Source organism: Stenella coeruleoalba (genome assembly GCF_951394435.1).
Source record: "Stenella coeruleoalba genome assembly, chromosome: 2".
In the NCBI taxonomy this organism is placed as follows: Eukaryota; Metazoa; Chordata; class Mammalia; order Artiodactyla; family Delphinidae; genus Stenella; species Stenella coeruleoalba.
In genome coordinates this window covers 88,185,245-88,199,106 of record NC_137147.1, presented here as the reverse complement: position 1 = coordinate 88,199,106, position 13,862 = coordinate 88,185,245, and the positions used below count along the sequence as shown (strand labels likewise).

The 13,862-nt window shown below is 38.8% G+C and overlaps 1 protein-coding gene across 4 annotated transcripts in view; it reads left to right on the top strand.

Moving 5' to 3' along the window:
* LOC307180005 (uncharacterized protein) overlaps positions 1-13,862 on the top strand; it is a 129,649-nt gene that overhangs the window by 96,888 nt on the left and 18,899 nt on the right. For 2 of the 4 annotated variants that reach the window (XM_079909957.1, XM_079909959.1), the window contains exons 4-6: positions 6,923-7,045; positions 9,690-9,742; positions 10,860-10,925. In XM_079909957.1, coding sequence (XP_079766083.1) covers positions 6,923-7,045; positions 9,690-9,742; positions 10,860-10,925 — 242 coding nt within the window. Of the gene's footprint in view, positions 1-6,922; positions 7,046-9,689; positions 9,743-10,859; positions 10,926-12,364; positions 12,530-13,862 lie in introns of those variants that run through there. The other 2 variants (XM_079909958.1, XR_013825637.1) reach the window with 2 other exon arrangements.

The window sequence follows — 13,862 nt, the reverse complement described above, 5'->3', positions numbered from 1 at the left end:
TTTTTGTAGATTAGATTTGCATGATCTAATAATTCCTCATGTTGACCTTTTATCCATTTTCCCTTTTTTTTTTTTAAGAGTGTGTAAAAGTTAAGTCTCATACGATCTTCTTGAAAAATTTGCTCTCATTTGAGTTTTTTTGGCCACTCCATACCTCAGAACATATTTTTGAGGGCAGGTGTCCTTTACAGCCCTGAGTCCTTGTGAATATTAAGTGACCATTAGCTGTGGTTTAAAGCCGCCCTTGTGGGAAATGGCCACAAGGCGGCAACATTTCTACATTTACAACTCAGGGTACTTGGGCAACAGAGCCTTCCTGGAAATCGTGTTAGTAGGCTGTACATTAGAGTGGAATGTGCCAAGGCAAAGCCCCAACAGCTTATATCTCCTTACTTCTTCTTTGTTTTTCAATTTTTATTTTTTATCAGAGCAAATTTGATAAAAATGTTGTATATCCACTAGAATTGTACAGGATCTGGCTCCTTATATCTATGTATCTATCTATTCATCTTTGGATCCTTTCCCATGTACGTTATTACAGAGTGTTGAATAGACCTCTCTTGGTATGCCATAGGTCTTTGGTGATTATATGTTTCATACGTATTTGTATAGGTCTGTCACCCCCATATCCTAATTTATCCATTCCTCACACCTTTCCATTTGGTTAAACGAATCCATTTTGGATTGGTAATGCATGAGTAGCCTTTCCTTGGAAATAAATCCAGGGGTATCATTTTTTAGGTAAGACCTCTGAGTGATATCATGGGATATCTTTCGGTCTCCTTGTTACTTCAAGTTGTGTGATTATATCTGGGTCCTGCTATGGTGGTGCAAAGAGCACTGTTTCATGCTTTTCCGTGGCTAATATTCCATTGTATAGATGGTCCAGTTTTTCTTGGTGCATTCCTTGGGTGATGGACCTTTTGGTTGCTTCCAAGTGTTGGCTGTGGTAAATATTACTGCAGTGTAGGATTGCCAGCCTGTGTCTTTTGATTCTGGTCTTCTCAGGTGATAGGCCCAGAGGTGGGCCTACCAGATCATATGGAAGCTCAATTTTTACCTTGAAATGCATATTCATTCTGTTCTCACTAGTGGCTGTTACTCGTTTACATCCCACCAGCAGCTAGAGGATCCACAGTTGTCTAAAACCCCTTCAGCATGTATTGTTTGTGGACTGTTTTGCTGATGATCATTGTGACTGTTGTGAGATGAACGTTTTTATACTTAGGATTTGCATGTCTTTATTAATTTCTGATGTAGAGCAATTTTCCATGCTGCTTTTTTGGTTAAAGAAAAAAAAAGAAGAGGATAAATGTGAGTTAAATGTGCCTCTTGAAATTGTCTTCTTGTAAGGTTGCCCTCGTTTAAATTTTTTGGTCATTTTTCGACCCCAGAATTTTTTTTGAGGGCAGGTGTCATTTACAGGCATGCAGTTAAGGTGAATTATACTGACCATTAGCCCTGGGTTTAAAACTGTTGTTGCAGGAAGGCCAAAATGCTGCAGTATTTCTCCGTTCTCCAACCTGGTTACTAGGTCAGCAGAGCCTTCCTAGAAGCCGTGTTTCAAGGTTGTAAGTGCGAATGCAATAAGCCAGGAAGAAGCCCCATATTTTTATACCTCATTACTTCTTGTTCGTTTCTTTAATTTAATTTTTATATTTATCACAGCAAATTTTATTATAATGGTTTTTTTGTTTTAAGTGTGCAAGATGTGTTTGTTGTACACCTATACATATATCTATTCATCTTGGGATCCATTTGCCATGTAGGTTATGACTGATTGTTGTCAGGTAAAAGCTTTTGTAGATTGGCTTTGCATGTCTTTATTAATTCCTGATGTTGAGCTTTTTCCATGCCCTTTATTGTTAAACCAAAAAAAGAAAGAAAGAAATGTAAGTTAAGCATGCCTCTTCACATTGTCTTCTTGCAAGGTTGCCCTCTTTTGAATTTTATCATCGATATTTGAACCTAGGGTTCTTTTTGAGTTCAGACGTCATTTACTGTGCTGCAACTCTTGTGAATATTAAGTGAGCCTTAGCAGTGTGCTTAAAGCTGCTTTTGCAGGAAACAGTCACAAGGCTGTGGCATTTCTCCATTCCCACATCTGGCTATTAGGGCAAAAGAGAATTCCTGGGCATAATGTTCCAACTTGTAAATTAGAATGGAATGTGCCAGGAAAAACCCCCATATGTTTATGTCTCATTACTTCTTGTTGGTTTTGTAAATTTAATTTTTATTTGTTATCACAGCAAATTTGATTGCAATGTTTTGTTTGATCTAGGTGTGCAAGATGTGGTTCTTTTACACATATATCCATTCATCTTTGGATCCATTTCCCATTTAGGTTATGACACAATGTTGAGTAGTCTTCTCTTGGTATTCTGTAGGTCTTTGGTGCTTATATATCTCTGTTTATATCTCTGTTTACCCCAATATCCTAATTTATCCAATCCTCACGCCATTGCATTTGGTTAATCGTACGTTTGTTGATTGAATCTTTGATTTCCTTCCTCTGTGCAGAAATCTTCATTGGTATCCATTTTTAGGTAATACCAATAAGTGATATCATAGGATATGTGTCCTTCGCTTTCTGACTTACTTCAAATTGTGATTACCTCTGGATACATGTATGGTGCTGCAAACGGAATTGTTCCATGTTTTTCCTCGGCTAATATTCCACCTGAACATGTACCAGTTCTTCTTTTCCATTCATCTGTTGATGGACTTTCTGGTAGCTTCCCTGTCTTGGCTATTGTAAAAGTGCTGCAGTGCAGTTTTGCCTGCCTGTGTCTTTCTAATTGTGTCCTCTTAGGTCATAGTCCCAGGAGCGGGCCTGCTGAATCGCATGGTAGCTCAATGTGTACCTTTTAAAAGCACCTCCATTCTGTATTCATTCGTGGCTCTTACCAGTTTAGTCCCTCTTAGAGCTGAGGGTAGGCATTTCTCCACAGCCCCTTCAGCATTTATTGTTTGCACACGTTTTGCTGATGGTCATTCTCATGGGTGAGAGCTGATACATTTTTGTAGATTGGATTTGCATGTCTTTAATGATGAGCATTTTTCCACACCTTTCTGTTGTTGTTAAAAAAAAAAAGTGCGAGTAAAATATACCTGTTGAAATTGTGTTCTTAACACCTTGCCCTCTTTTGAATTGTTTGGTCGATTTTCGACCCCAGGATTTTTTTTGAGGGAGCCTGTCAGTTACAGGCTTGCAATTGTTGTTAATATGTAGTGACCATTAGCACTGGGTTGAAAGCTGCTGTTGTGGGAAAAGGCCACACGGCGGCAGCGTTTCTCCATTTTCAAATCTGGTTACTAGGGCAGCAGAGCTTTCCTGGAAGTCGTGTTCCTAGGTTGTCAATTAGAATGGAATATGCCAGGAAAAAACTCCATAAGTTTATGTCTCAGTCCATCTTCTTCGTTGTTATAATTTTCTTAATCAGGTTAATGATTAGAATATTATTTGTTCTAGGTGTACACAAACTGGTTCATTTGTACATTATATGTATCTATTCATGTACCGAGCCTCTTCCCATGTAAATTAATACAGTGTTCAGTAGACCTCCCTTGCTATATGGTGGTTCTTTTTTTTTTTTTTTTTTTTTCGGTACGCGGGCCTCTCACTGCTGTGGCCTCTTCCGCTGCGGAGCACAGGCTCCGGACACGCAGGCTCAGGGGCCATGGCTCACGGGCCCAGCCGCTCTGCGGCACGTGGGATCCTCCCGGACCAGGGAACGAACCCGCGTCCCCTGAATCAGCAGGCTGACACTCAACCACCCCACCACCAGGGAAGCCCTAGTTTGTTTGATATATGTATTTAATATGCATTGGTATACGTATGGCAACCCTAATCTTAATTTGTCTATTGATCCCACCTTTCCTTTTAGATAACCGTAGTTGTTTTCTAAGTCTGGGAGTGTCTCTCTCTGTGGAAATAAGTTCATTTGTGTCAGTTGTTAGATAACACCTAGAAGTGATATAAGATATCTGTCTTTTGCTTTCGGACTTACCTTATGTTCTGTGATTATCTCTAGGATCATCTATGGTGCTGCAAAGGGCAGTGTTTCATTGTTTTCCGTGGCTAATATTCCATTGTGTACATGGACCAGTTCTTCTTTGTCCATTCGTCTCTTGATGGACTTTTTGGCTGCTTCCTTGTCTTGGCTATTGTAATACTGCTGCAGTGCACATTTGCCTGCCTGTGTCTTTCCATTTCTGTCTTCCTAGGTTATAGGCCAAGGAGTGGGCCTGCGGGATCATATGGTATCTCAGTGTTTACCTTTTAAAGGCAGGTCCATTCTGTCTTCCTTCATGGCACTTACCAGTTTAGGAGCCACTTAAAGTTGAGGGTATGCATTTCTTCACAACTTCTTCAGCATTTATTGTTTGTATTTTTTTGCTGATGGTCATTCTGACCAGTGTGAGCTGATACCTTTTTGTGGTTGGATTTGCATATGTCTTATAATTCCTTATATTGAGCTTATAGCCATGTACTTCTTTTTTGTTTTTAAAGAGTGCTGGTCATTTCTCCATTTCCAGAAAGTTTTGATTGGAATTAGCATATTTGACAAATTTTGCAACTCCATTACTGGGGTCATGGCCCTTCCCAGAATGAAATTTAATCCCACAGGCTAAGTGGAAGCTTCTAAAACTGCCTTTGCCAATGATCAATGCAGTAAATCAAAAACTAATATCACATCTTGGGGAGAGGGATAGTGGATATTAGTATTACCTTTAAAGATTTCAAGTATGCAAGGATGGTGGTTCCCATTTATCCTATCTGGTCCTACGAAAACCAGAGAGAATTTGGGGTGACTATAGATATCCAAAACCTCAACGAAGTAATAGCTCCAGTCAAAGCCATTTACCCTAAATGACTCATTGGGAGCCCTTAATTTATGCTTCTGTTTTCTGAAACTCCTGGCAAATCACAGCATGGAAGGGTCCTGGGGCCCAAAGCACTAACACTTTCACAGAAGACATACCAAGCATCCCATCAAATTGTAAATTGGCTCATGGACACTTGGGCCTCTACCTGTATCCAGGGAGTAGCAAGAAAGAAAAGACTCACAATCATGACAGAGAAAACTGACCTTGATCATCAGCAGGAGGTAGGACTCCTTTTACACAATGCGACCCTCTTGGGCACTAAGGATTCTGTTACCCAACTTTGACAATGAATGGACAGATACTACAACTCTAGCCTGAGAAGAGTATGGTAACCATGGGCTCAGACAATTCAGAGGTAAATCTATGAATAATTTAATACTTAATAATAGCCATGTCAGACTTAAATCAATGTCTGTGATATTGATAGGATTACTATATATTCTATAACCTAGACCATAATATTGTATTGACTTCGTTCTGCTCAATTTTAATTTTATTTCCCATGAAGTTAGTTGTAAAAGTATAAACACGAATTTATTTGTAAATTTTTCACATCACAGCACCTCAGTTAAAGGTAGCCCATAGGGTTTTATTGTTCAGAAATATTGTCTCTCTTAAGTAGGAGGTACCACAAAAATGAGCTTGTGTTCTCACCTATTTTGTCTCTTCTCTTTGAAGGTCACTATAGATACAATCAGAAACTCATACTGTGACATCTGTATAAACACTGACCAGCTGTTGATCTTCTCTCTAGGGTCAGAAGATGGGGGAGGACACAGAATGAGGGAGAAGGGGCATTAGATACACATCGTACTTTCAACTGAGGTCCCCTAGTGGCTGAGGAAATGTTAGCCAAGTTCTTTTTTATTATTATTTATTTATTTAGGCTTCGTTGCTGAGCACGGGCTTTCTTTAGTTGCGGCGAGCAGGAGCTATTCTTCGTTGTGGTGCGCGGGCTTCTCATTGCAGTGGCTTCGCTTGTTGCAGAGCACAGGCTCTAGGCATGCGGGCTTCAGCAGTTGTGGCACACAGGCTCAGTAGTTGGGGCTCACAGGCTCTAGAGTTCAGGCTCAGTAGTTGTGGCACACCGGCTTAGTTGCTCCGTGGCACATGGGATCTTCCGGACCAGGGCTTGAACCCGTGTACCCTGCATTGGCAGGTGGATTCTCAACCACTGCACCACCAGGGAAACCCTTGCCAAGATCTTCTACAGCCCAATTTCTCCAAATTTTATTAGAAGTTTGGTGGAGATGCAGCTGTCTCCACTTCATATTTCATTTCATGGATCCTCTCACCATTTGCTTTCATTGCAGTACAAATCTTCTGCACATTCTTGGGGCATCTTGAAACTTCCATCTCAGACCCACTGATTATTTACAGACTAGGGTCATCTCCCCTCCTTACCGGAAATACACAAGTAGTGCTCTCTCTAGGATTATTTTCCCAGGCCCTTTCTATAGGTTTAATAGTTAAGGATAATATACACATTTACTGTTACTTCAGAGTCATCTCCTGACCAAGCTTTCATGTCCTTGAAAATGGATTTTCAACTTCTTTTCCTTGGCTTCTATCTACTTTTCATCATTCTGGGCTCAGTACATCCCATACATTGACTAGAGAATTATAATACGGTAGTTTTATCTTTGGTGTACTGCTTTTGACTTTAATAGCTTTCTATTTCAAACAAGAATTCAACACAACCCATGGTTCATGTTGAATGGAGTTTGACTGAACAACCCTAATGCACAATACTGCAAAAATATTGATTACTGTACCTTTAAATGATAACATATTCAAACAATGAGCTCTTCTTGTGCAAATGACCTGACCTATCTTCAAAACTTCACCAACTTCTGCTTAAGAGAAAACTTCAAGGGACAAGGTAATTTCCAAGATACTGATCTTTAAGAACTTCCTGTATTCTAATCAAACCAAAGGTATAGGCTAAAACATCAAAGATGCATATCCTTTGAATACCAGCATGATTAAAGACTCATTCATTGTTACTGATTTCTGTACCTTGCCGTGACAGAAAGAGCTTTAGAAGGGACATGTGGCAAGCAGGAATCAGCAGTAAGGATACCCTGACAGTGTTACCCTGGCAACCTGGGGACCAGATAAGATGGAAATGGAAGAGATTCAACACTGATAAGAGGTCAGCTATTACTCCTACAATTCCTGCTTGATCAATAAACCAGTAACCTCACATCTTTACCAAATTTTCAGCTTACTGGCTAGTACAGGTGAATATTAGTTATGATCCTTCTAAGTAGCTTTTAACCAGCTAAGAGCAATACTACAACAGTTCAAAGTTAAATGTTTTTGAGAATGAAGGAATAAAATTTCAACGTGGTGTTATTTAGTTAGAACAGGTTAAGCTGCACAGATACTGTAGGTTCACTGAGAATTCGTATTTTTCTCTTACTGTAAAGAACCACCTGACAAGTTTTTAATGCCCTTTCCCCACCATTCAAAGCTGGATCCTTATTGTTGTATCTGTGTAAGTGGTTAATAGCAGAAAAAGAGAACTCATTTATTATATTCATAATTAGTTAATGAGTCAGAATCATTCTGAGCATCAGCAGATGCTCCTTCCTGAGCTGTAGGTATTTGTCCAGTCAACATTCAAATGTTGTAAACTCTCAGTACCTATCACAGTTCGTCTCAAAACTTCCCACCCCACCATAGCCCCTGGGGACTCACGCCTCCCCTAAACTATCAGTTAAATTGCCAGGACAGAGTGGCTGGTACAGCTGAGGTTCCTTGTGAATCCTAGCATCTAGCCAACAAAAAGCGTCACATGTTTGAGCGAAATTTGGCACTCGATGATGTCTTTCCACTCACAGAATCATGTAATGTTAAACTTGAGTGGACCTGAGTTCATCTAATCTACTTACCCTCTTTGCATAAAAGCTTATTTACACATAAAGTGAATGACTTCCCTTAGGTCAAAAGATCATTGCATAGCAAACATACACTAAAAACATAGACTCAGTCCTGAGACAGGTGGCAAGTACTTTGTCATTTCTGAATCAGATCTTCTGAAATCCTCCGAGAAGTAGTCCTCTATTACCTGATGATGATTTTTGTAAACCATGACTGTATCAACATGCTACAGACCTGCAAAACAAATTTGCTTTGACTCTATACACTATTTGTGGCACAAAAACTATTCACCTGCTTCTTGCAGCCCAGGCTGTAGTGCCAGATTTATGGCGCTTTTAGATTCTGCCTGCTCATCCCTTGCTACTCTGCTTTTCCAAATCAAATTTAGTTAGACTTATCTTTCTCTGTCTGAATGTGTCCCTTGATTGAGTGATGTTAGTTCAAGAAAAACACTCAAATCAATTTAATGCAAATTCCCATTCACAGCCTGGTTGACCCATCAGGATACTGACAATAATAGATTGGAGTACTTAATTCCTAAGGCATGTGACTCATCGAAGGCTTAGTAATCAATTTCTATTGCAGTGACTGCATAATTCATCTTCGGCGCTCTTAAGCTCTGGAATACCAAGTGCTTGTTCATTTCTTTTAAGGCTTACACATTCCTTTCCAAAGAGCAATGAAGCCCTTTCCATGTCTCTGCAATCATTCCCTTATCTAAATTTCCATATGCTGCCCTGGCAAAGTGTCCCACCTATGAAGGCTTTAGATCAATAAAAAATAATTGGCATGTTGTGCTTTCAGTTGCAGATGCCTGGAATAGATTACATGCTACTCTGGCAGACAATGGAAAGGTGAAATGGAGGCTGGCCTCCATCCACGTAGCCATTAACTGTATATAGGACAGCCAGTAGGGGTTCTTATAGCCTGAACCCCATTTCCCAAAGGTCCCGAATCTGTTTTGTACTCTAAACATTGAAGTAAAGGGAAGCACATACAAATAGGCAACTAGCAGATGTCCTTTCCATTTTAAGAAAAGCATGCTGTGTTTCATCCAGACTGCATTTGTCACTTTTTGTGTCTGTTTCTCTGACAAAAGCAATATGTTGAGAGCTGATTATGCCCTGAGAGTTCTCTCTGGCAACCAAGTAAGTTTTTGCCTCAATTCTTGAATCTACAAATAAGAAAATCCATAAGAAATTAGGTCAAATAAATCTGTAGAAGAGAAGGAATTTTTGTACTGACTTTTTTTCTATAGGAGCCAAGTTCTTACCCATAACTTTGTTCTTGCTGAAGTAGGAGAAAAAAGCAGGCATATTTCCTCTACACCCTGGTGTTCTCCAAGTCCAGAAAACAATATGCACTGTCAAGTCATCCATGGGAGCTGCAATAGATATTGCACTCAGGATATTTCTGTCCTTTTCTAAATAACCAATGCAAATAACCTCTGAGAACATGTTTCTCTCATACCCTTGGCCCTATCTCTTCTGATATGAATCTATATCCTCTCATTTTATCCATGAGGAAATTTTGCCGAGAAGAAGAATTAGAGTAAGACAAGGATGTTAGTGAATCTTTAAGGTTCTTCTCTACTGAGTCAGTAGGGAAAACATGAGAAGTCTGAAGAAAGCACTTGTGGAAGTATAAGGAATACACATGCTTCTCAAACTTCAGAGGATTCCATTAACGGGAAACACTCTTGTAGTCACCCAGAGTTAACTTAAATTTATGTATTGAAATATGTACATATACACATTTTATATGCTAAATGTATGCATCATATATATAACATCCTAGGAATTTAGCTAAGAATAAATTCCTTCCTCATAAAACTTACTGTCTTAGTTCAGGCTGCTATAAGAGAACACCATAGACTGACTAGCTTACTAACAAAACAGTTATTTGTTTCTCAGCGTTTTGGAGGCTGGAAAGTCCAAGATCAAGGAAGTGGCAGATTCAGTGTCTGGTAAGGACTCACGTCCTGGTATAAATGGCTGTCTTCTTGCTATGTCCTCACATGCAGAAGGGGTCAGACACTTCTGTGGGGTCTTTTTATTGGGGGCACTAATTCCATTTATGACCTAATCACCTCCCAAAGTCCCCACCTCCAGATACTCTCTCATTTGGGGATTGGGCTTCAATATATGAATTTTGGGAGGACACATTCAGTCTATAGCACTTACAATATAGTGAATATAAGCTTAAAGAGATTTCTGTGCTATATATTTGGTATTTAGTGATACCAAAGCAGTGTCCTACACATTATAGACATTTAGCAAATATTGGAATCAAGACTTCTTATGTAATTGTAAAACTAAAGCAGATTTACAAACTGATTTTAAAACCTACTAAATAATAACATGCTAATTAACAATATTAATGTAATGTGATTTGGGCTTAAAAGTTCTATCATTAACCACATTGAAGATTTTTCACTTGCCAAGTTGAATCTTTGGAATTTGAGCATAATGGACCATTATTTTTCATTGTTAGGGAAAATTAACTAATAGTAAATTTATTTTAATTCTTAGGTATGGGGTACATTATAAACTCAATGCTTTTGAACATCTCAAGTTTGTACATGCTTGTTGAGATATGAGTGTGGTATTGACTGTATACACAGATTCATTCTTTAGTTTTTATACATCAAAATTGATATGCTATCCTTGAAGATGCTAGTTCTAATATCAGCAAGAGAAAAAAATGAGCATAGTCAGCTACCCTTTAAAAGCACACAAAATACAGAAGATCTACACAAAGTTACATCACTAAACAACACAGATGTTTAGTTACAATCACTAAACACCACAGAGAGTAAGATCCTAAAATTTTCCAGAGGGGAGAATAAGTTACAAAAAAGGAATGAGAATCATAGTGTCTTCAGAACTTTCAACAGCAACCTTTCACCAGCAACACTAGATGCCTGAAGGCAATAGAACAATGCCCTTAAAATTCTGAGGAAAAATCAATGATTGTTCTACCCTCACACTTGATGGGTGGTTTGTATAGGCAGAGAAATACAGGTTGAAAAAGACATTTTCAGGTCTAAAACTAAAATATACCTTTCCTGTACCTTTTCTCAGATGCTACTGGAGGATGGATTCCATCAATCAAGGTTATAAACAATGATGGCAACAACAACAAAAACGGTAAGATATATGATTTAGGAAGTGGGAGCTCAAACACTGGAGAGCAGGAAAGGAAGGTCGCAGATGAGTCACAAGTCATGCTCAGAGAATAATCAATCCCAGTTGGTGCCAGAGCACGGAGGCTGCAAGAGGAAGTTATCTGGGAGATAAAGGGAACGGATGCATTTGTATTTTGGCATTTAAAAAACTCTGTCGGTATTTGAACTTGAACTTTTTAAAAAACAGATACATAGAAAACTAAACATTTTATGGGAAGAGAGTATGGTACACGACCTGGCTCAGCAGAGAACAATATTTTTATAGTTATATTGTAAATGCTGTCTTGATCTGACTGATAATTTTGTTGAGAAAATCATGGGAATGGGCAGACTAAGGCCAGGGGTAGGAGGTTGAACTAAATAACCAACATCCATAATAAGATACAATATCCCAACTGATAAAGAAATAGAAGGAAATCATCAATGCATAGGTAAATTCCAGATAAAACAGCTAAGAGTTAACAGTGGTCCCCTCTAGAGAACACTAGTGGAATAGGAGGTATGGGGTAGAGAAAGGGATCATTGTTTTTAAGTCTTTTAGCACTATCTGACTTTTTTTAATTTCATAAATGCATTACTTCAAATAATGCTTTATAAATTAAAGACATTCTGATTGAAAGGATCCCCCACGTACTGAGTAGGATGAACAAAATATGACTCATACCTAAACACACACTGAGAACTTCATCATCCTTGGAATTTCTAAATTATACCAGCTTTCAGAAAGAAATACCTTTGTAAGTAACAGTTCTACAGATATTTTAGTGACAACAATGTATTGTTGTTTTGCTTTGTTGTTTTGCATTAAAGTTCTGAGTGAAAATTTTGGATTTACACCTTTACACATGAGTAATAGATTGACTGTGACTAGACTTAAAAGGATCCTAATAAGAACAAGCTGACCCACCCAATCAGGGTAGAATACACCCAACTCTATTAAGAGTTCCTCAGAGTATGGACAGGGTACAGAGGGACCAAAAAAAAAAGATATGCAATATTTCCTGGGTCTAGCAACAGAAGGAGACATTCCAACACTAGGTCTGAGGGAGAGAATAGTTATAAGAACCCAAAAAAGTTAGATAAAAGGAAATTAATGGATCTATTAGACCTTAACACATGGAAAAGTCTCCTAAAAACAGCAATGTTTCAATAATCTAGGACTGTCTACTTCAGAAAGAATCCATTCATAATAATTTGTTTTAAAAGAACATTTACATAATAAGGTAAATGCCATTCATTATCTATGGGTGGAATCTAAAAACCAGAAAATGGAAGACTTAGTTATAATTTATTTTTAAATCAAGCTTTGACATTTACAATCTTTTATGTAACTATAATTAACAGATTTGGTAGAAGAGACAAGAGGTTGGGTAAATTTAGTAAGTTCTTCATCTTTCCCAGCAGAGACAATAAGTCCTGTCTAAACAGGAAGGAACCCAGTGGACAATGTAGGAGGCCAGGAAGAAAAGATGGGTGACTGACCTTCATAAGGAAGCAACATAGTACGATGATGCACTGAATGAGAAAAAACCTGATAAACATGACCAGGTTCCCTCTTATCATATAAGCCCCAACAAGCCTGTGAAGCCAGCACAGGGAATAGCCTCATCATTGAAATGATGTATATGTAAGTCTTCACATATACCTCGTGAATACAAGGTCCTTTGACAGCTGAGCAGTAAAAATAGTGGAGATGCCTACTGCTGTGGATTGAAGTGTGCCCCCCTCCAAACACATGTGTTGAAGCCCTAACCTCCAATGTGATGGTATTTAGAGATGAGACCTTTAGGTGATAATTATGTTTAGATGAGGTCATAGCAGTGGGGTCCTTATGGAGGGATTAGTGCCCAAGAAGTGGTACCAAAGCTCTCTCTGTGACATATGAGGCGCAAGAAGGTGGCCATCTGTAAGCCAAGAAGAGCACACGACCACACTGACACACTGATCTCAGACTTCCAGCCTTCAGAAACGTGAGAAAATAAATCTCTGTTGTTTAAGCCACACAGTCTATGATAATTTACAGCGGCAGCCTGAGCTGACTAATATGATGATTAAGACAAAGTTTGACTGCTGTCTAATGATGCCCAGCCATGGTGGAAAACACTAGTAGTTCTAAAAAATACTGTTCTGGCCACAGAGAATAAGATGTGGCCTGAGAATGCTAAGGCCTCTCAGCTACTGTATTACTTACCTAGGAATGTTTCCTGCTACAAGAAAACCCAGCTTAGAGGTACTTTTAAAACGTAGGTTTATTCTTCTCACATAGTAAGAATTGTAAACTCAATATTGATGTCATGGGCCCAGACCCTTTATTCCTCCCTCTTTAAAATGTTGGATTGTTGTCCACAAGCTTTTCAATTTGTGATAGCAAGATGACCTCCATGCATCTCATTTGACTTCTAGGCAGAAATGATGAGGAAGGAGCAAAAGCCTGTCCCTCCCAAGGCTTTGTTGAGCCTTTCTGAATAAAAATGAAAATGTTCCCCTATAGTTCATTTGCCAAAACTGAGTCATGTTCCCTGCCCTTCCTCATACTTATATCAGTCTGAGAAAATAGATATCCATGAGTGGTTTAGACAAATCATGATCTATCAATCAGTGGGGATAAGAGCCTAACCTCCAAGAGATCATAGATAGAACCCTAGCTCCTCCCTGAAAATTAGGAGTTCTTTAGGAGGCAAAAAGACATGGGTAGGAAAGCAATATATCTTGCAAACCCACCTTCTCTTCCTGATGTACTTGGAATAACTTGAGAGAGGAACAAATAGCTCATATACTATCAAAGTATTTAGCTTAAATTTCTATGTAGGATTTTCCCCCATTCAGTCGCCTTACAAGTAGGGCTCCCACATCAATTTCTAGATCAATTTCTAGTTATCTGTTAAAACAGAGTGACATT